At 34.9% G+C, this 22,785-nt stretch overlaps 1 protein-coding gene across 1 annotated transcript; it reads right to left on the reverse strand.

Annotated features, from left to right (window-relative positions):
* Window positions 1-1,834: 1,834 nt before the first annotated feature.
* On the reverse strand, window positions 1,835-22,202 carry LOC140822900 (DENN domain and WD repeat-containing protein SCD1). Its single transcript, XM_073183858.1, has 29 exons — window positions 21,663-22,202; window positions 20,771-20,912; window positions 20,576-20,676; window positions 19,194-19,257; window positions 18,933-19,046; window positions 17,436-17,650; window positions 16,354-16,408; window positions 16,179-16,262; window positions 15,840-16,035; window positions 15,615-15,732; window positions 15,449-15,512; window positions 15,315-15,359; window positions 14,482-14,557; window positions 14,321-14,394; window positions 14,172-14,222; window positions 9,960-10,117; window positions 8,974-9,021; window positions 7,954-8,011; window positions 7,764-7,847; window positions 6,724-6,976; window positions 6,443-6,642; window positions 6,130-6,194; window positions 5,872-5,995; window positions 4,633-4,814; window positions 4,458-4,529; window positions 4,214-4,374; window positions 4,050-4,091; window positions 3,335-3,543; window positions 1,835-2,215 (listed from the first exon to the last, which is right to left on the reverse strand). The coding sequence occupies exons 1-29, from the start codon at window positions 22,118-22,120 to the stop codon at window positions 2,120-2,122; spliced, it is 3,609 nt and encodes a 1,202-aa protein (XP_073039959.1). The 5' UTR covers window positions 22,121-22,202; the 3' UTR covers window positions 1,835-2,119.
* Window positions 22,203-22,785: the final 583 nt, after the last annotated feature.

Raw genomic sequence — 22,785 nt, forward strand, 5'->3', positions numbered from 1 at the left:
TAAATATATATATATTTTTTCTGAATGAAAACAAATATATAATTTTTTTTTGGGCAAACAAATATATAATTTTAGAAAGGATAAATTATCTGTGATCCTATATGCACATGTTATATCTATTAACCTATCCTGTCGTGACATATACGATGTGTTTGATTCGTAAAACAATAAAAAAAAATAAGTAATTTTTAATTTAAAATAAAAGTTATTAATTTTTAGATAAAATGTTAAAAATGAAATAAAATATAAAGAATAGTATAATAAAATCAGGTAATTAGTTTGAGAGTAAGTCTCTTGTGATACGGTCTCACGATTCTTTATCTGTGAGAAAGGTTAATCCTACCGATGTTCATAATAAAAAAGTAATACTCTTAACATAAAAAGTAATATTTTTTCATGGATGACTCAAATAAGATATATGTCTCACAAAATACAACTCGTGAGACCGTCTCACACAAGTTTTTGTCTATGATGAGTGTTTTAAGCAAATCTAAAATTACAACATGAATTCATATAATTAATATAAGGTGTTTTTGTATTATATATAGTACTGGATGTATATATAGATATGTTAGTTTTTTAATAATATTTTTATGTTAATTTAATTTTTTTTTGGAAAGATTTAGAGATTATATAAAGAATTAAAAACTCTATATATATTTTTTACGAGATTATTAATATAAATTTTATTGTTTTATAAAATTGTGGTATTTTATAATAATAAGTTTTTAGATTTGTAGTCATTCCATAAACCGTGATGATTATTCTATACCATTTCATCTGTATTATACAGTATGTATACATAATGCATATGTCGAAAATTCTTTATTGCATGTATCACCAAAATATAAAATGTTCTAAAATTCTTAAAATATTGTCTTTGGAATTGTCATACAATAATAATAATAATAATAATAATAATAATAATAATAATAATAATAATAATAATTCTAAAATTTTAAAATATTGTCTTTGGAATTGTCATACAATAATAATAATAATAATAATAATAATAATAATAATAATAATAATAGGACTATAGAAATTTTCAAAATTTAATAGAATTAACATGCAAATTGCGAATCAAGGAAAATATTTAGTAATAGATTTACAGAGCACATTTGGATTTGGTGTTAGATTTTTTTTTTTGTCGAATCTTGTTTTGTCGGTAGCTGTCTACAAAGGGAATTCCGTGTTGGCTAATATGAGAATTACCGCCTTATCAGCGGCGGTATACCAAGTTTGAAATCTCTGCAATAGGGTACTGTTTGATAATAAGAAGCCGAACAGTGATCCTATCTTCATGAAAATAAAGATCTGCTATAGTTGTAGTTGTTTTCTACTTTTATTGGTTGTGTTTAGTGGTTGAAGTATGATTGATTAATATCTCATGGGGATGCCCTTTACCTTTTTTAATGAATGCATGCATTTCATTAAAAAAAAATCAGAGGAGACCTATCTTTTTTTAACAAATTTAGAATTTATAGCAAGGCATGTTTCGGCCCTTTATTTTTGGGTGATTTATGTGGGATATAAGAATGGGTAAATTTTAAAATTTCTCTAACAAAATAATGCGTAAAAATTTTTAAAAAAATGATCCAAGGGAACGGCGTCTCCATTTATTCGTGTTGTAATAGTGGTAAAATAACCTTTTTCCTTTAGTTTCTTAAAGCAAGTTTTTTTTTTTTTTTTTTTTGCTCCTTTTTGGGAGGAATAAGGATACAAAATTGACCCTTGCTACCACTTGATTATGTTGTCAATAAGTCAGGTAATTTTAGGTTAGTGGAGAAGTACGCGTCAATCGGATTGTACAGATAATTTATTCATAATAAACTAACCTAAAAATGATCGTATTGGCAAGTAATAATGAGACTTTTCCTTCAGATTTTTCATACATGAAAAAGAGAGTAAATTTACAAAGAAAACACCCAGGTGACCAACATAGTTGCTATATATAAAGCTCTCCTTCCTCAATTACATAGATTGTTTAGATGACATGAGATACATAGGATAATAGAGTGGTAGCAGAGGCGTTCAATGGTCGTCGCCAACTAAGCACAGACAGATGTGAAGAAGCTTGAAGATCAGATTGACAAAATTGAACCAGGGTAGGAAGAAGTTAGATGTTAATGGTTGCATCCCACAACCTAAGCATCCCGTTGCGTCCCCCGCTACAGATTCTCTTCCTTTCAAGATCTGAAGAAACACATCTAACCTGAAAATCCATCACGAGTGAATTGCAAAACATCAAGATTCTGTATAACGATATCATTTCAGTGTTACAAAGAGAACATGGAGTAAATGCAGTTGGAGTAAGCTTTTGATGTTCAATGAAAGACATTACATACAGCCAGGCTTTTTGCAACGGTACAACCACCCTTTATAATTGGAAAAAGAGCACATTATATGCAAACGGGGACCCGGGGCCCTGGGCTGGTTAGATGTGCTCACAGGATGAATTCTCAGAAGTTGATAAAAATGGATTTAACATAGACTGCTAGATAGTGGTGTGCAATTTTTCCCAACAAATTTGTGCATTTCAGGATTTTAGTTTGGGAAGAATGATTGGAACTGCTGTGAAGAACAAAGGCAAGTAAATGTGAACAAGCTCTGGCATCAAAGAGTTTATTATGTGTCAAGTCTAAACAAAGTTATGTGTGGCATCTTGGTCACGTCATCCTAGTCTTCGAGTATTTCTAGATTCATTTCCAACCTTGTTTAAAAATAAAAATACCACTTGCTTCCCATGTGATACATTTGACTAGCCAAGCAGAAACCACTTCCCATGACACTCAACAAGCTCATTGTGACCCAGTTTATCACATCTTAAGCCTTAAGGTACCTGACACAACTCTATGGAAAAGGGTTGTACTTCAGAAAAAGAGAACAAAAAGGAATCAAAGTGTTCTACAGTCATAAACTGGCAGGTTCAACTGAAAATAGAAGTCACCTTGGGTTATGGTACAAGAGCATGGGGTAATTTAGTGACAGGAGGGAAAAAAAGAAAAACAAAGTGTAGTGACTCATAGCAGGGCAAAACCAGAGCTTAAAGCAATCACACTTGGAATATGTAAGTTGATTTGGCTTAGACTGGTTGTTGACGAGGAAAAGTTGAGAAGATGTCTCCCATGAAAGTCTATTATGATAACATAGCTGTCATACATAACCCAGTGCATCGTGACAGAACCAAACACATGTAGGTCTACATGCACTTCATTGAGGAAACAGTATGTCTCACGCTTGGAGAATAACACACAGGATATTTGTTCAAAAAATTAGGAATCACAAGGGCTTCAGAGCAAAGATAATAAAGAAAATAGAGAAAAAACCTTACCATTGCAACTGTTTTTTGTGGGGTCCTGTAGAGTTGCCACCCAGCCATCCTCGAACTTGAGTTAGAGAGTCCACCAAGTCTCTCTTGAGGCCGATGGAAGAGAGACATCGAATTATCAGCTGCTCCTATTCCTAACCAGTGTTCGCCCGCATTGATAGATAATATGGAAGACGTGTGAATAGTAACATTCTTGATACATTTTATACCACCTAAGTTTATCATAAATGAAGTGTTAGGTACGTGGTGGTAGTTAAAATAATAAGATAGACAACTACAATATATATCATAAAATACTAACCTATGTGATGTGATTATTAATTTGCATTCCAACAATTCTAAACAATCCCAATATACTTTCGATTTCTGGAAAAACTTACAAGCCACAATAGCAAAACGAAGTGTAATTTATTACATCTGGGCCAAAGTTGTGTAGCCCTAGAATGCACTATTTATGTCAAGCATCTCTTGGCAATATACAAAAAGTACACCCGGAGAGGGCTTTACTTCTGAAAAAAGTAAATGATCCAAATTTACACGAGTGCTGACCGAGTAGGATAGATTATTGATAGGAGATTAAGCTCTCAATACAGAAATTCTGCAAGGGGCAACCTAGCAGTTTCTAAAATAATCTGATGCAATTTGTCGATATCTTTAACCTCAATTGCAAATCAGGATATTACAATTTCAGATAAGTTACATTATCTATAACTCTCACCATCATCATTTTCCCAAAATCGTAGTAGTCCATCATTTGATCCTGAATATATAAAAACGGCATAAAAAATTAGTGCATAAATTCATTACTTGAATCATTTCGCAAGCAACACAACCTTGACAACATCAAAAGTAAACCACAAGTATCAAACAAATATTATTAACCTGTTACAATCCCTTTATCTGACACAGAATATTCAACACATAAAACTGGGCCGTCATGACAGGCTAGGACAGCATCGCATGTTCCTTGAGAGAGAGACCACATTCGAGCAGTCCAATCATCACTACCTGTTAGTACAGTGTCTCCAACCATTCTGATAGACCTGTTCAGATGGGCAGAGTCTGCCTAAGATACCACACTTTTAACATGCTGTGACAAATGGTTCATTAAAACATTGTGACTTACCTAATCCATTTTGAATGTCCTAAAAACTTGTGCATCTGCTTTCCAGCACGAATATCCCAAATGTTTGCAACCCTTTAAATGGATATTCGAAGATGTCAGGGGAGATAAGGCCACCATGGTGATAATATCTGTGTAGTTGCATATATCAAAGTATATAGAAGTTTAAGTGCCATACGTATCTCGGCCTCCAGCAGCCAAGATCCCAGTGGAATCATCATATTCCATGCAGAGAACAGCGCCTGAACAGCGACCTACAGTAGCCACACAGGTATCTGTCCTTACATCCCACATCTTCACAGTTCCATCATGTGCAGCAGTGAGGACACGCTCACCAGAGAGCATTCGTACAATACTGACCTAAAAGAGAGCATGGCAAGCATTAGCCAAAGTAGCAAACGAGTGCACCAATCTGCTTATCAATCAGATGGAACTACAGAAACGTTCAATCAAAGTAAAGACAAATGGAGATTTATTTAACACATATCCATGCATAAAATGCGCTACCTGACAAAAAGATGAACAGAATTATGTTACAACACTGACCCCAAGTATCAGTTACACGAAGTTTAAAAATACAATATCAGATCAAAGTGATTAGATCGTATATATTTCACATTCAATATTCAAAGAACAATAGATAAGAAATAAGAAAATAAATAAATAAATAAGGAGTAAGAGTAAAATATTTGACCCAAATGAGTAGCATTTCAAGTAGAGGCTAGGAACAAGTAGGAAATGTAAATCATCTGCATGAGCTGTTCAGTGATAGGTTCAGGTTATCCTGTCTAAAGCCATTGTTAAAGTTCACCATTACATTCAGGTGAAAATGATGAATTATGAGTTGTCTGTTACTAAGCCTATCAAGACTCGTGTCTCCAAATTCAAGGCAATGTTTTATGTGTTACATCACCAGTTTTGACAACACCCAACTACATAATTCCTTGAGTGATTATGAAATCCCTTGAATCATAGAATAAGCACTGATGTTACAGAAATAGATGTACTCTTATGTTTGGCAAATATGAAATTGACTGAAAGGGAATACATTGCACAACCCAATGATGAATGAGTTCATCACTTTTGCAATTCAAAATAAGCAAAATTAAGCACATATTTTTACAAAGAGATCTACAATGCGTTCACAAAAGGTAGTTAGATTCAAGAAATCAGAAATGAGTAATCTCCAGATTCCCAGAACTACCCTATCTTAAAGTGACGTCGAATGAGTTCATGTGTTTTCCATTTTCAAAAGATTAACAGCTCAATCTGATAACCCTCCTCAATGTAATTCTTTTCCGTTGCACATTGGTTATATTCTGAACCAAGTGTATCATTTAATGATTTTTTAATAGAACCATGTGCCCAGAAATACAATACAATCTATACATATTTAGGTATAACAGAGCTCCCATACCTGTGCATCATGCCCCTTCAGTTCTTCTAGAAGCTGAGTTGTCTGCTTATCCCACACAAGAACAGACTGGTCATCAGATCCAGAAACCACCTTCCCTCTATCAGAACTTATGGCTCGCACAGTTCTGTGCAAAAAGTATAAAATAGAAAATGACAATATCAACCCTCAAATGTTTCAGTACAAACTGTATTTAGTACGAGAAGATCAAACCATGCGGATCCAAACAAACATACTCAAAAAAAGAGGCTTTGCAGTTACCTAGTATGCCCCTTCAAAGTTGCTCTGAGTTCAGAACCACGAAGACTGGGATCCCATATCTTAACCTGCGATAACAAATACAAGATCACCTCTAGATTTGCAGAGAAAACGCCTGATGCTCAGAATTCTCAAGTGTTGTAGACATCATGGTCAAAAGAAGCTTTTGTCTCCAAAAAACAAGGGGTGGTTGTGCATTTCAAGGAAACAAAAAGTGGAAGAGAATGAACACTCGCTTAGAATAGCTTCTATAAATGATAGCATGGTACTAAAAAAATTTTCATGGCCTAACTTCTAATATACTATTTTATCTCACCGTGCAGTCTGTGCTTCCACTAATAAAAAATCCTGCATCTTCACGGTCACCAACTAAATCCCACACTTCTCTTTTGGTCACACAATGTAAGGCAGTGACTGCTCCAGTGTGACCTCTTAGCATGCGGATATTGGTTTGCACCTTCTTCTGCCCAGCTGCATGTACATCTTGCTTGTACAGAGATCCATTCTCATTTACGTCTGCAAAGGCATAGTATACAATGGTCTCATTGCAATATAATTAAGTGATGTCACATTCTACTTAAGAAGCCGGATGTCTACCTAAACTGTCGCTATCAGATGCCCACTTACGGACACGACTAAAAGAGCTGGCTCTATCCCGGCTAAACATGCTCTGGACCCAGCTTCTTCCAACAACAGAAGCCTCGGAAGATTGCTGAGTGGTATCAGAAACATCCTGTGGACGTGGAGAAGGCAATCCATATGAAGGGGCAGATTGGAATTTTCCAGAAGATATTCCCCAATATCCACTGCAAACTTGTCGGATATGAGACAGGAATCCTCGGAGCTTTATCTGATAAATATTTGTGAAATAGCAAAATATAGACTGTCAAAAAATTGTTCTAAACTTTTCTAAACTGCAAAAGAAATAACTTATAGAATCTCCATTATTGGAGGTAAATTTGAGAGTGATATCTAGACTGTGGTACTTGTGTACCTGCTTGATACTGAGATACTAACATTGCTAGCTTTGCATTATCAACAGACATTTTCACACAGATATTAGTAGTACGATATTTTGCTGATGCGCCAAAGATTATAAATGTACAATTACACATCAACATATGACCTTTTTAGCTTTTCAAAAACTCATGAACATTTTACGACCATCTTTGTATGCAAGTTCTACCCATCACATGAGAAGCCATACTACTTTGTTCAGAGATCAACTTATGCAGCTTCGACTATCCAATATTGTTGAAAGTTTTAACATAGACCAACTTCAGCAAGTTACCAAGAAGTTTGAAACCTAACAAAATCCTGAATGTCTAGTTCTAGTCTAGAAAAAATTTGGATTTGTCGGCTTTATGGAAGGAAAGTAACAATGAAACTCTTAAGTTGTATCACCTAGTTAACATTGATTACTATTGTAACTCATCAAAAAATAAATAATATGAATTGGGAAGCGAACAAGCCAAAGCATACACGTTTTCGATAGGTTGCAACTTGCAAATCACATAATTTGAAGGATGCAAGGCATCCAATTAAAAGACAAAAGCTACTACTCCAAGCCATTCATTTTAGAACGACAGAGTGCAAGCAAACTAAGACCATCTGAGAAGGAAGGGAAAGTAACTTACAATGTGCTTGTATCCAATGTTATTCTTTCCTGCTATCGTCTCAATCATGAACCAAGCATCCGTGTCAGGAAGTCCCAAACCAGCCTTCATAACATTACCAAAGAGAATTTGACAGTAACGAGAGTAAGAACAAAAACTTCAAGAGAGGGAATAGAGTGAGAAACCATGGGACAGCAGGCAGAAGAAATACCATATGTGTCGCCACAATGATTAGCTGTGCTGTAACTAATGTCGCATAATTGGTAGACCTGAGACAACAAAAGCACAAAAAAAATGTGAAGCACACGCCTTTCACTTTTGATTTTGGTCATTACTTGTTCTTCTACCTATTTTTCCTTATGGGGAGAGAACATATGTCAGAAAAAATTGTGTGAATGAGTCCTCTGGCTTGACTACAACCAATGAATATTTCACACTTAACAATTAATAAATGATTGAAGTTGCAATCCTGGTATGGAAAAAATTATTTTCTCCTACTTCACCCCTAATATAATCCCACTTCTTGCCGCCAACTTAAGCAGCAAAGTAAGATACCAGTGTAAATTAGATTATAGGTTCTTCATCACTAGAAACCAATGCAAGCTTGGTGGCTAGGTCCTGATTGCTTGGAGCTTGATTTATCTTCTCTCTTGTTTTACTCAAGTGAGCTTGACATCGTTTATTCCCTTCTTTCTTTCTTCTACAACTTTTTTCTAACAGCAAATCATTTACATGTCAAATCATCATTTTAAACATGGTAACTAATCAGTCAATTTTTTCATATTATCTTTGTATACATGCAATACCTGCATGAATCATTGCCTTTCACATTAACTTTCAAAATTGTATTATCCAAGCACCAATTTGGAACTTTTCCCTTTGTCTGTCTCCCTTGTTCCTAAATATATAATGATGCATTTAAGGTATCTATATTGGGCTTATATTTGACTTGAGACTTGCTTACTTCTTCATAAAGAAGCAGATCCTTGTACTAGAGGTTAAACGCCTTCCTCGGTAGACCGTAGACCACGCAAAAACAGAGTAGAGACCTCAATAAATGAGTTTCAAATAAAGAAAAACTCTTGAGCGAGCATTTTTTAGCTTTAGTCAAGGAACACAATCAATCAGAATAGAAAATACAATTTTATGCCAATAAGGGTCATAATAACTTGCTTATTTGATTGCATGAACCGTTTCCTAGAAAGGAGCATCAAAATAATGACATCCTTACTTGCTGGAGGAGCAGTCGAGCAGGTAGTCAAAATATCCTTCCCAAAAGCTGCAACAAAACCGTACAGCAAAAGTTTTTCATGTAAAATATATGTAGTCAATCTTTGGCACAGATATCAAATGAACGGGTATTTCAAGTATTTGAACCAATGTTCTTACTGGAATTAATTTTCTTTGTTTTGAATCAGAACCTATCCAGTAACCAATTAATATTTTCCCAATGAATACTAATTATTTCTGGATGTAATTCAATACTTTAAAACAGAAAGTATACAAAATAAAATTCATTGCCTTAACAGGAAGAGTGTCAGCATTAAGGTGCAGTATAAAAGTCGGGGATCATAATTAAAGTTCTAGTTGCCATGTTGTGATCTCAATCAGTTTCATCTCAAAGTCAACCTCAGAGTTATTTGTAAACTTATCAAGCAGAGCGCCATTGGTTTAATTTTTCATGATGCATCAAATATTTGGACCCAGATTTTGGATCCATTACAAACCGAAACGAAATCCAACTAACATTTCTGTTTAGCAAAATCTCCTCCATTTTCCGGAAAGTTCTTAAAGGTTTCAGAAATTTCCTACAATTTACAGGGTTAAAGAGAGATTAAAAGATTTTGAAATATTCCACTAAACGGGCTAGCGGGTCGGGCTGACCGACAACCCACCAAAACCCGTTATTTGGCAGGGCGGCCTAGGAAATTGTCAACCAAACCCCAGGAATCTTCAAATGTAATCATATTACTGCAATTGCCAGTCAATTTGGCAATGAGTAGTTTTTATTTTATTTAACATTTTCCTTAAATTCACATTTCTTGTTTTGTTATTAACATCGATAATTTATAAACTTGTTTTCCAATTTTCGAATGAAAAAGGTCACAAATTTGTTTGAGTTTTCCTAACAATTTCCACAATGACATTTGGAATTGAGGGTCATTATGAGTACTTGTCATTGTAGGTAGCTGTGTCATACCAAAGAAGAATGCATACCGTAACTCCTCCCAGATTGTAAGAGACCGTAGGTGTCTCTGAACATAATCTGAAACATTGTTTACATCCTTTTTATGCATCTCAGAAGACACTTCCAGTGCATCTCTAACAGTGGCCATGTCATTCCGGGCTGTAGCAAGATTGATTGCTGTTTTAAGCTGTGATTATGCCAAGCAAATCACTTTCAGGTTAGCAAGGTGCCCTTTTTCACTAGCCAATATGAAAACGTCATACATGTTAAAATTACTCATCTATCCAATTGTGGGCTAATTCAGATACTAGTCGACATTTTGTACACTTTCTACCAACAAAGAATGTTGAGTCATAAAACATGTGTGTTCCGTAAAAGCGCTCACATTAAACGACTAGAATTGAGGTAAAAATTTAGAGTATGCGTTGCCAGCCAGTCCACAAGGTTGAATCATACGTTACTTTCAGGAAAATAAAATATAGTATCATTTTGACTGCCACTGTTCTTTTCATACACATCTTGTGATGGCATCTAGTTGCAATCAAAAGAATGCTAGCACATTTGCACCTAAATTCGAGAGTCCTGTATTTACAAGCATATCATTACTGAATGTTCGCCAATTTTCTGTAGCCTATACATTTGTAAAGAATCACCAACTGTCAAGTAGATTGAATCTGCATACAAAGGAGACGGTCATCGTCCTGATGTGTTATTAAAAAAAGGAACATCCTGAAAAACATAAACAGTACGTGTTGGTTCTTATGATTTGTGGATGATCATGTCTGTCTTGGGTATTTCTCACGAAAGAAAAGAACGAGGCTTCCACGATTTTTAAAACCTTCCACGCTATGATCCGAACACAATTCTCCACCAATATCCAAATCTGCCGCACTGATCCGGCAAGAGATTTCTTTAACTCTTACTCGGGTAATTACCACATCACTCAAGGGATCGTTCTTCAAAACTCTTGCATTGACACTCTGATGGGAGTCATATTTAGGGATGTAAACGAAGCTCGATTCGATAAAAGCTCGTTTGAGCTCGTTTAATGAGGCTCGTTAAGATAAACAAACCAAACTCAAGTTTTACAGTATTCGGCTCGTTAGCTCGTGAACATGTTCGTTGGTAAGTTCATGAGTAATCTTTTAGATGAAAAAATAATAGTTTTGATATTTGATTTATTGATTTTGCATATTATTTATGAAATATATAGAAAAATCTATTAAATTTATTTATTATAATAAATTTACAAATTTTAATAAGAATAATATATTTTTCTTTAAAAATATAATTTACATTTTAATTAATTTAATGAAAATTTAAATGTATAATTCATATTTAGTAAGCTTATTTAGGCTCGATAAAGGCTTGAATAAGCTCGTGAGCCATGCATATATTCGTTAAATAAAGCTCGAGCTCGACTCGATCATAAACGAATCAAGCTCAAACATTCAAGAGTTCGGCTCGGCTCGGCTCGATTACATCCCTAATTTCAGTCCATTTTGGCATGAATTTGTGTGTCAAGTTCGTATTTCATTTATTTTTGTTGTTAAATGTTGCATATGATCACGGCTTACCTTGATTTAGTGATTTGCCAGAAAGTTGGCTAGAAAAGATGATAATTTAGGAGATTTCATGAAGTGGGACAGAATAGGTCGCGTTGGGACGGTTTCGCGAGTACATGAAGTATAAGGAAGCTGGACAGTGCAGATCGCGCTAGAGCGATTGCTTTTTACCATCCCAGCGCGAGAAAGAAGAAAATTATGTTCGCGGACAGAAGATCTCGAGCTAGGACAATCATTTTTTACCGCCCCAGCACGCCCGAGGAATCTGCAAGAACACAGACAGTTAATATCGCGCTAGGGCGGTCATTTCTTACCACCCTAGCAAGATGAATTATGGAAATTTTCGGGGACGCGATTTCTTTACTTCTCTAGTGGATTATAGGACACAATTAGATGCAAGCAGCCCTAATACTCGAAATATTGGAGGAGATTATCACTTTTCAGCAGCCACAAGCAAAAGAAGTAGAGAGAAAGACGCCTGGAGTTGAGGAGGCAAGCAAAGAACTCGTGATTTTCACGCAGTGTATTCTTTCTTCTTTATTTCTAGTTTAAAAACATTGTTTTGATAATTTGATGATATCGTTTAGAAGCTAACTTTTCATATTTGTTAGGATTTAAGGAGAGCTTACACCAATAAGTTGTTTTAGTTAATTTAAGGAGAGCTTACACCAATAAGTTGTTTTAGTTAATTTAATCTTTAACTTTTGTTATCCTGCTTGATTGTGTTATTGTTTTATTTGAATTATTGATGTCTATCTAACTTCTTTAAAATTATATATTGTGAATGAATTCGAGATAATAGTTTCCAATAAGAACGAGTAGCACAATTCGTAGATTTACAATTTGCATAGACATATAAAACTGAATACACGTTGACAGTGATAGTCCAATAGGTCGAAAGTTAAGATATTTCATACGCCGTGTATGTAATCACTTTTGATAAATAATCAAAGACCTTTAATTATTTCGTTGTATTGAATTAGTTTAACATAGCTTGCGAAAGTTTGTAAACAATTTAGGGAATCTTGTCAATAGCATGAGAATTGCCAAGATTAATTAGCTGAAATAAACGAGGAGTAGTAGGTGAACTAAAATTCCCAACAAATTCCTTTCTCACTTGATTTTAATCTACATTTCAAATCTGCATGAGTTAGATCATGCACCCAACATACTATAAGTAACTTTGTATCACTTGATTATTTATCTTCTGCATATCATCATACATGTTGACGATATTAAATTCATGATGAAGGACTTAGGACTCTTGAAATATTTATTGAGAATGAAAGTGGCCAGATCAAAGCATGGAATCTTGATTTCACAAAGAAAATGTCTTGGACCTCTTGAAAGAAACAAAGATGTTGGGATGCAAACCTGTTGATACTCATATGGACCCAAATATAAAAATCGGAAAGAGGGAGGATAGTCCACCGGTCGATAAAAGAAGATATCAGAGATTAGTCGGCAAGTAGATATATATATCTCACACAAGATCTGACATTGGATTTGTTGTAAGCGTCGTAAGTCAGTTCATGAACAATCCAACATAGGAACACTAGGAGGCCGTTCTTCGGGTATTGAAGTACCTAAAGGGTCCCCTGGAAAGGGACTATGTTTTCGCAGAACCACCACAAGAAATATACATGTATATTGTGATGCTGATTAGGTAGGATCTTCTACTGATAGACGATCCACATCTGGGTATTGCTCATTTGTATTGGGTAACTAACATGGCGTAGTAAGAAGCAAACTGTGGTGGCAAGAAACAGTGCAGATGCAAAATTTCGCTCCTTGGCCGATGGGATTTGCGAAGAAATATGACAAAGATTGTTGACCAAGTTGAAATTGGAAGGTAATCTGACAGTTGAAATAAAGTGTAACAATCAGGTTGCGACAAGTAACGCCAAGAATCCAGATCATCATGATCGTATCAAACACGTTGAGGTATCTCATCATTTCATGAGTGAAAAATTGATAAGGGAATCTTGAAAATCAACTACGTTCCTAGCCATTCACAAGTTGCAAATATCTTAACAAACCCCTATTTCGACCTACATTTGAAGACTTGGTGTCCAAGTTGATCGACATATACCCACTCCACTTGAGGAAGAGTGTTGAATATCCGAAATTAGATAAAGATAGGCATTTGGATTATTATATAAACATTCATATACTGTTTTATATTCTAAACATTAAATTAGAGTATATTAGATTACGTTGTTATCTTTCTATTTATTATGTATACGTAAAGGTTTTACTTCTCAGTTGATGGCAGGAATAAGAATTCATCTTCTTCAGCATATATTTTTCTTATATCACACTACACAGACATTTGAAAAACAGATAGGTGACGTTCAAATGGGGAATTTGCACACAATAGTATTATCCTGCTCTGAACTAATCCACCAAGATGGCAGTCTTCAAACATGCCAGAGAAGATAACATGATCGAAGCCAAAAACGAAAAAACTCACTTGTGGAATATCAAAAGTAAAGAAAGAGCAGTGATCATCAGAGATCAAAACTACAACAAACCTAGTAGCATGCTTGATGAAAAAATAACTTGCAGTATAGATTCTAATGAAGTGAAAAATTGTCATATACAATTATTTTAGAAATGAAAAGATCTAAACGTTTGCATTCTGCGAATGTGTCAAGAAGTGGAGGCTTAACTGACCAATTCTTTCACTGCAATGAACTGCTCTTCAGTCAATTGACAGGGCCATCCCTGTAGGGGTTGGGGTTGGAGGGAGAGTACTTGAGTTAGAACGTCAACATGCAGAGGATATACTTATAATTGATTGTGCTTGTTGAGACAAAACATACCGAATGAATGTGCTCTCTTATACATTCAACAAAACCACTACCGCCAATTCCCTCAGCATCAGACTCAATTAAAGCTGACAGCGTAACAAATATGTTCAAGTAAATTTACCTGCCATGCTGAAGAAAACATATTTAAACTCGGTGGCATCACAAAAGCATACCGATGATGGTTCCATACTCAAATGACGAAAGAGGATCATCAGTAGCCCCTAATTTCAAAAGCCTGAGCCACAATCCCTATATAGAAGAAACAAATTCCATAGAACGCAAAACAGAATAAGATATTTTGCTGAGAGAGAGGCAATTTCTTGCAAGAAACATTGAGAATGATAACAATACACATATAGAGGTTGAGTCAAAAGATGGTGATTTGAAGAATGTCACAGTCCTATCTAACTAGTACGACATAATGATCCTCTTGTACTTTATCACACATAGAGATCACGCCACAGAAAATATCCTGCAAACCCAAATAACATGTATTGTGATCTATACATCTGTTTGCCAAAATTGTTTTGCATGTAATGATCAGATTAAGTATTCAGAAAGTAAAGGATACTTGTGTTACCTGACATAGATCGCTCTTTGCAAAAATTCAAATAGCAAAAGATAATTAGCCAAAACTCTAATACCAAAGAATAGTAATATTCAAACACATGCAGCACAATCCATAAAGCATTTTAAAATACAGAAGATGAATGTCCATAAATGCCCTGGCTAGGATGTAGGATATGAGAGTGTGAACAACCAGGGTGACCTAGACACCGAAAAAGTCTAACTTACACAGCCATATCAAATATAGTAAACCATAAGTGCATATAACTGTCAGTGAAATAAATAGTCTCCACCACCAAACAAGCAATATCATTAGAGTTGCTCACAAAGAGAATCTTTGCTAAAACCAAGAGGTCTAGGTAAAATACAGGAAAATGTATTCAACCAAGTTAGGGATATATCTTAGAGAAAATGAATACAAAAAAAACTAATGCACCACCTGTAGCTTCACTTTAATGTCTAAAACCATGCGCTCTCTTTCAGCCTGTAAGAAATAGAAATTAATCCGAAAGTAACAATAGATGTTGAATTGGTTTGTGCTTGACTGCTATACTGATATATTAGGATACTCACAGCCCTCTCCCTTGGACTCAAGCTTTCAGGCTTATTGTCTTTACTAACAAAAACTGAAGGTGAACTACATGTCATAAAATAACACAAAATTAGTTTCAGTAAGTAGGCAAATTCATCTAGTTAGAAGTATAACATAAAGTCTCATCTTAATTTATACACACTCTACCTTGGAATATGCTTATATTCAAGAGCACCACTTGCTGCAGCCAGTATCTGCTTCCTCTTGTCTTCCAGCTCTTTCGATAGGATATTTGGAGGAAACCTATCATAACAATATTTGGTACCTGGCCCATTAAGAAATTAGTACCACATCCAGCTCACAGTATGTAAGGAACCTCTTTATATATATGTCCAATCTAGTAGCATCCAGTTCACAAAACATCAAGATTACCTGGCGTCACCACACTGGGATCAGAAATAGTTATGATCTCAGGCTCTGTTAAAAGCGTGGGGAGAATTGTCATAGGGTTTTGTCCCCGCCCAATAGCATCTTGTAACTTGTCAAGAAGATTGTTTCCGTTTGCTTCCGAACCAAGACCTCTCTCCAAATAATCAAAGAAACCTTGGGACTCTACAAACTGGCTAATCTGTTGTAATTGCACAAAATAGAAAATTAAGAGATTTTATTTTTTCATAACAAAAATATAGATGTATGAAACTAACAGAAATTTCATAACTAGCTTATTACAATTACTAATTGGTTCCAGTGAAAAAAGATGAAAAGACTCACCATTGGATCCAGAGGCTGGTTCGTCGACCGAGAACGCTTTTTCAAAAAGGCCTGGCTATTGAAGACATGAGTTGCGGTATTTTCCTGACAAGAAACAATTCAGTAACTTTGATTCAGATTATTGAATCAACTATTTAAATTTAAATTATAAAAATGTAAGGCAAAAGCTCCATACTATAAAATTGCGATAGCCACCTAATATTGATGCAAAAAATTTCAGGAATATAAACCTGCAAGAATAAAAAAGGTGTTCCAAGGTTGAGATAGACATATTAAATGGTGGGAAGTTTTTGCAACTCAGCACATCTGCTCGTTGAGGCAAGGAAAATAATTGTTCAGCGAGAAGATTATGGTAAAAAGAAGGTAAAAGCTCATTGAGTATCACTCACACACTCACACATGCACACATAAAAACATGTGCAAGTAAAATGATTAAACATCCAAAAATTTCACCCCCTAACCTAAGCATAAGTATGGTTAAGGGCTCATTAAATGTGTGGATTCCAACTAAATGGAACAACGATCATACAAATCTTAAGACATACAAATTCACCCAAAAAAAAAAAAACTGCCACCATATATAAAGTCATCTGATCAAGTTCACAGAGTTTGAACAAAATAGAGCATACAAGTACATACCTGAATCTATGATCACCTTGAGTCACGACCAAAAAGAAAATTGTGAAATGAAGTGTGGAGCATCATATACGTAAGTATAATTCAATTATGAAGAGAATCTGAAGGAGAAAAATAGTTCACTAATTAAGTAGTGAGATCCATTATCCCATGACGTCATGATGCGCTTTACAAAGACGAGCACATTCATAAATATGGATGGAGGACATTGATAGAAAAATTGCCCATTAAATGTGATTACGGATAATTGCTAGTCAAAGAGGAAACTATCTGGGTTCCTAGCAGATATATGATTCATATAATATAACCTCAAAATTATCACCTTACCAGATTTCCTTGTCATAAATATTCAAAAAAATTTACCCATTCAACCAAATCAATGTGAAAAATAGTGGTAGTGTGTTATGTAAGAAATAAAAAATTGAGCACAAATGTTTTCAAGAAAAATGGCGATACTACTTAACGGTCACAAAAATCTTCAACAGAAAAGGGCATAATCGGTACAGAGAATGTAGGGTAAGAACGAGATAAATTACACCACAATCTATATTCAGTTACGATAAAAGCATAAGCCCATCGATGATTATATTATGAGAGTTCGTATAGGTCAACAAGAATCACCTAAGATGGAGATCATGATCCTCTCCCCAAGTCCTACCGCCACCTCTTGGGCATTGCTCAAAGAAGGAACCTCCCTTCATGTGGTCAATGCCAACAACATTTGGATATAGCAACTTCATTATTTCTCCACGCAAAAAGCTATACTCTGGTTCAGGTATGGGAGGAATTTCCTCCGTTGTGGTGATGAGATTATGCTCGAGGTCAACCACCACTACCTGCAACAAAATGAAAGAAACAACACCTAATATCAATTACAGGCATGCCACTGAATCAGAATTCATCATAATTGTTTATGATGAAGTAGTACTAATACAGGATAAGAGATTGACCGACGTAGTCAATAGCAACTTTAAGCACCCAAGCAAATACCACATTCTTCCAGCGGCGAAATGTCACGTCAATTTTACATCATGATCGCAAATAAGTCAAAAGAGAACAGAACAAAGGTCATACTGTAAATAATTAATCTGAAAAGCTTAAAGATTTACCAGAGTGGAGAATAATACTTAAAAAAGTTGATAATAGAGTTAGAGATTAAAAAAAATCAACATGAAATCATGCTTGCAAAGTTCACATGACGTCCCATTATACTCATAACACATAATGACCATTATCTTCTTATGGAACCTAATGCTGTAAGCCCGTGACAAAACAGATAATATTCAAAAGCTATGATTAGCACTATACAATCAATACTTTTGAACACTGACCACTATGATTGATGGATAGAAGAAGGGGAGAGCAGTCGCCTACTCTGAACTGAAATACCTATAATTTTCCTGCATAATTTATTTAGAAACGTGCTTTCATATCCTTGTTTACTCAGGTATTATTCATGAGAACTGTAAGAGGCTTAGCCCATCCACTAACTTTCAGTTATGTCCCTGCTTAACTGTAGTCGTATAAGGGAATGATACGAATATTTATATCAACCAACAAAAACTATTTCATTGTTCCTCGCTAGAATTGACATTTATTCCAACAGTACAAAATGCAAACACTCGTCAAAAGAGTAAAACAACTCAGCCAACCAGTTTTATAGTTATTTTACAAAATAACTGTCCAAATAAATTAATCATTGATTGATGTTAACTCCAAATCTGATCATGGCTCAGGACGCCAAAGCATACTTAGGTTTTTAAAGACCAATGTTCCATTTTAAAGGCACCAAGACTGGTGCACTTCATGCACCAAATCACAACTCACAAGTCATATTTACATGTGAAAACATCTGGGAAACCATTGAGATAAATGATTCTGACAATTAAGTATTCAATATAAACAACAATTAATGCAAAAATCTATTTTTTCCATTCCCTTCAAACAACCTTAGTTACTCCCAACTGTTGACTTAGATATTTCAAGCAAAATTATAAAAAAAATTAATAGAAATAAGTTATAAAATGCAAAAAAAGCAAGAACAATGGTGTGTGAACTTGAAAACAATCTCAAAAGGAAAAGAAGAACTAAAATATTTATACAGAAGGAAGAACATACCCCATCCATGACAAGCCCAAAAGTATCAACACCTGAATGAAGGCCCATCATATAGGGGGTGGGGGCATCGATGTAGTCAACTCCACTGAAAAATAGTAACGGAATGTAGACATGCTTCAGAACAGCAAACATCAAATCATTAGAAAGCATTCATTTGAAAAATTCAAAGAATAAAAATCATATTACTTAGAGGTACTTGGGTGTTTCTCAAACAGCAAAAAAATCTCCTCAAAAGCAATGGTTAAAAAAAGTATGACACACCTGCCACCGAAATGGATATATTAAATGGCATACAGCTTCTGATACAAGGGTTAAAAGAGAGTATCTGCAAATACCATACAGATAACACAATTAGAACCGACAAATATAGTTAGAAAACACTAAGTCAACTGAACCAACATCCATAAAATTCCCGTCATATGGGACATTCTCAGGAACCTCATTTTGCACTTTCCATATCCTGGGCCATGGAAACCCATGCATGCAGCAAACAGCCCAGGAAAGCCCATTGCATACAAAAGGCTCGCACATGGTAGGTTCAAATCTGAAGAAGCCAATTTATATAGGAATTGGGATCTAGTTTTAAGTTTATCTATTTTGATTAAGGATCTCACTTCATTATTTGTGGACCTATGGTTCGCTTGTAACTTAATTTGTTAATCAATATAATATCATTTCTTCTAAAAAAATCCGAAGAAGCCAAGAAATGAAGGATCTAAGATGATCTTTTGTTAGAGGATTTGAGATATCTAATAAATATTATCCCTTCAGAGAGAAGCATTTAGCTTATCATTATCCATAGGATTTTTTAAATTTTGGTTGGTTGAATTAAGAGAGAACTCTTGTACATAACTATTACTATTTATTAAGAATGTGAAACCCATAGAAACTATGTTGGCCTCTTTGGTATGGCCATTATAAAAATTACCAATATAACCTTATATTTTATCTGATCTTTACATTACTGTTGAATAAAAAAGGAAACACGTTTCATTTCCCTCAATTACCAATATAACCTTAATATTTTATCCAATCTTTACATTAGTGTTGGATAAAAAAGGAAACAAGTTTCATTTCCCTCCACTCCCTCACGTAACAAAGATATCCAAATTCTTTCACTGCTTCTGATTTTGTTCTTTTTAAAAGAAACTGTTTCATTTGCATGGAAAATAAATAAAAGATCACTGAAGTTTCAAATTGTCAGTGTTAAGAGAGATCATGATATTTCCTCATGACGGTCATTGAATCTAAGAGAGAGTGAGATTCTCACTAACGAGCCTTAAATTAAAAAACATCAGATCTTCACAATCAGCCATAAATCGCCCCATCACGAGATCCCATAACAAGGGACAGTAATATAACTGGCAGTGCTGAGAGTTATATTACATTAGAATATATATTTTAGTTTATAACTAGATAGTTGGTAATATTTTTATTCAGAAGGATAAATATAAATCTTATATAAATATGTAGCATTTAAAAAACAATTAAAAGAAAAAACAGAACTCTAAGCAACATAGCTAAGGTATACCCCTTTAAATATTAGCTAGAAGATTGACACCAAAAATAATAATAATCATGAAGTTCATGAAAATGATACTTATGCAGCAAATAACTCCAAAGGAAATGGGATAAAGAAATACTTGTCTGAGCGAAGCAAAATCCTCCTTTCAAGCAGTACAGCTGTAAATAGTTTGATGAAATTATCAACATCCAGACACTGGAACAAAGGCTGGAAGGATATCTGTCATGACATGAAAATAGAGTACGGGTAGGTACAGACCAGAAAATTAAAAAATTCCATGGAAAAAATTTTGAGTGGAAATTTGGTAACACACATCAACATGAGGAAGTCCATCCTTGGGTGGGACCTCAACAGCGAGCAGACTATTTTCAATTGCAAACAACACCCGGTCCTTTCCAGGTTCAGGCAGAGGTACTTTAGAGACTAAACAAGCTATAACATCCCAGAGTGGCTTGCTGAAAAGTTTTAAAGCTGAGCACAGTAAAACACTCTTCAAACAATAGTCATTAATACGGAAAGGAAAGCAAATAGACAACATTTTCATTCTACTGCATTTGAAGTGATCTTGTAGACATTTACTGAATGACTGTAAAATTAATTTGACTTAGTCATCAGATCATCTACGGAGCCTCATATCCATCATTAATATAAATCTAGCAAAAAAGAGTAATTAAGGGTGTGGAAAAACCTTAATCACTTTAATTTTGACATTTAATATTTCATAGAGTAGGATATCATTCACCCATCATTTAACAGGGTCCTAACTAATGATCCTCATTTCTCTTTGTGGTAATGGTTTGAAAAAAACCAATGAGGCCACTCCAAAAAACCATGACCGCAGCCAATCAAGGAAGTATGAAGCCACAGATATATAATATATATACCTTTGCCTAGAAGATGTATATATATAAAGAAGATGTATATATATAAATATAGGCACAACGAAAACATGTATATTTCACAACCACTAGTTTGAGGACTACATTGATCGATAACTTGGAAATTCAATGAGCTAAAACTAGGCAAGTATGATAACAGCTAGAATATGATCTTGTGAAGTAATTTGTCACTTATTATTGAAAGATCTCTAAACACGAGCTTTAAGCAACTGGGTGCACCTAAAATCGATATAAACTCAAAAACATTAATCTCATAAATAAATCCAAACAAACAAAAAACAAGCAACCTGGACGAACCATTAGTACCTGCTTCCCGAAGTCGAGAAACAAAGTAAGAATATTTCCTCCAACGCCTCCCGCAAAATGCGAAAACTAGGCGCCCGCGAGACCAAACAAATGCATTTGTCCGCGAAAGAACCAGCAGTAATGCGATACGCCTCAGCTATGTCCTCACACACTTGATCCCTAAACGCAATGCAACTGACATAAATCTTGGATCCATCCCCCTCAGTTAACACAATTGGATAGCTCCTGGGATCGGATGACGGGTGATTGGAATCATAGAACTGCACGCCGGCTGGTAAAACGCAAGTGGGCAGTTGAGGAGGAGGTGGAGGATAAAGAGAGTGATTTTGAGGAGGGTATTGATCTAACAGAAAGGGCAAGTACATGACGCCATTGCCATGGTATCCTTTGTTGCCATCAAGGGTTCGGATTTCTGGCCCGATTCCGCACACCACGAAGTACTCGAAGATTCGGGCCATTCGTTAACGAGCTGAAGCTTTCCGATTACCTCCAGATCTGAGAAGAATAAACCTGGTTGTCGTGGCAGCTATATTTAGGAAAATAAACTGGTAAACCTTTTTTTTAAATATATATATATATATTAATCTTATATACATAATAGAATGTTATTTTTCAAAAAATAAAAACACGTGTGAAACAGTCAAGCGGGTTGTATTTTATGAGACAAATATCTTATTTGGATCATTCACGAAAAAATATTATTTTTTATTCTAAAAATATTATTTTTTATTGTAAATATCGATAGGTTAATAGAGTTGACATGTCTTACAGAGAAAGATTCGTGATGCAGTCTCACAAAAGACCTATTCTTGTTAAAAATAATAATCGACTAAAATTACGTAATAAAATCTTCCGGTTGTATGCATATAAGTTAGCGAATATTATTAATTCTATATGCATAATAGAATGTTATTTTTTTTTTTTTGAAATCCAACTAAGAATTATATTAATTCAAAGAAGAGTTATTACAATCAGAAATTAAAAACTCGGAAATAAACAAAGGAGCCTCATAAAAGGTGTGCGGACTAGCATAAGAAGTGGTCGCTTTTGCCAGGATATGAGCTACCACGTTCTCTTGTCGACGAACAAACTGGACCTTGTAATTTGGTTCTCTTGAAATAAT

This window comes from Primulina eburnea, chromosome 2 (genome assembly GCF_022965805.1).
Source record: "Primulina eburnea isolate SZY01 chromosome 2, ASM2296580v1, whole genome shotgun sequence".
NCBI lineage: Eukaryota > Viridiplantae > Streptophyta > Magnoliopsida > Lamiales > Gesneriaceae > Primulina > Primulina eburnea.

Excerpts from the sequence above, each read along its gene's own strand:
- LOC140822900 (XM_073183858.1), bottom strand. The coding sequence starts at position 22,120 with ATGGCCCGAATCTTCGAGTACTTCGTGGTGTGCGGAATCGGGCCAGAA. Across the intron at positions 19,047-19,193 it reads TATATCCATTTCGGTGGCAG|CATGTCTACATTCCGTTACT; the intron begins GTGTGTCATACT and ends GCTGTTCTGAAG. Across the intron at positions 16,036-16,178 it reads ACCAGCCTCTGGATCCAATG|ATTAGCCAGTTTGTAGAGTC; the intron begins GTGAGTCTTTTC and ends CAATTACAACAG.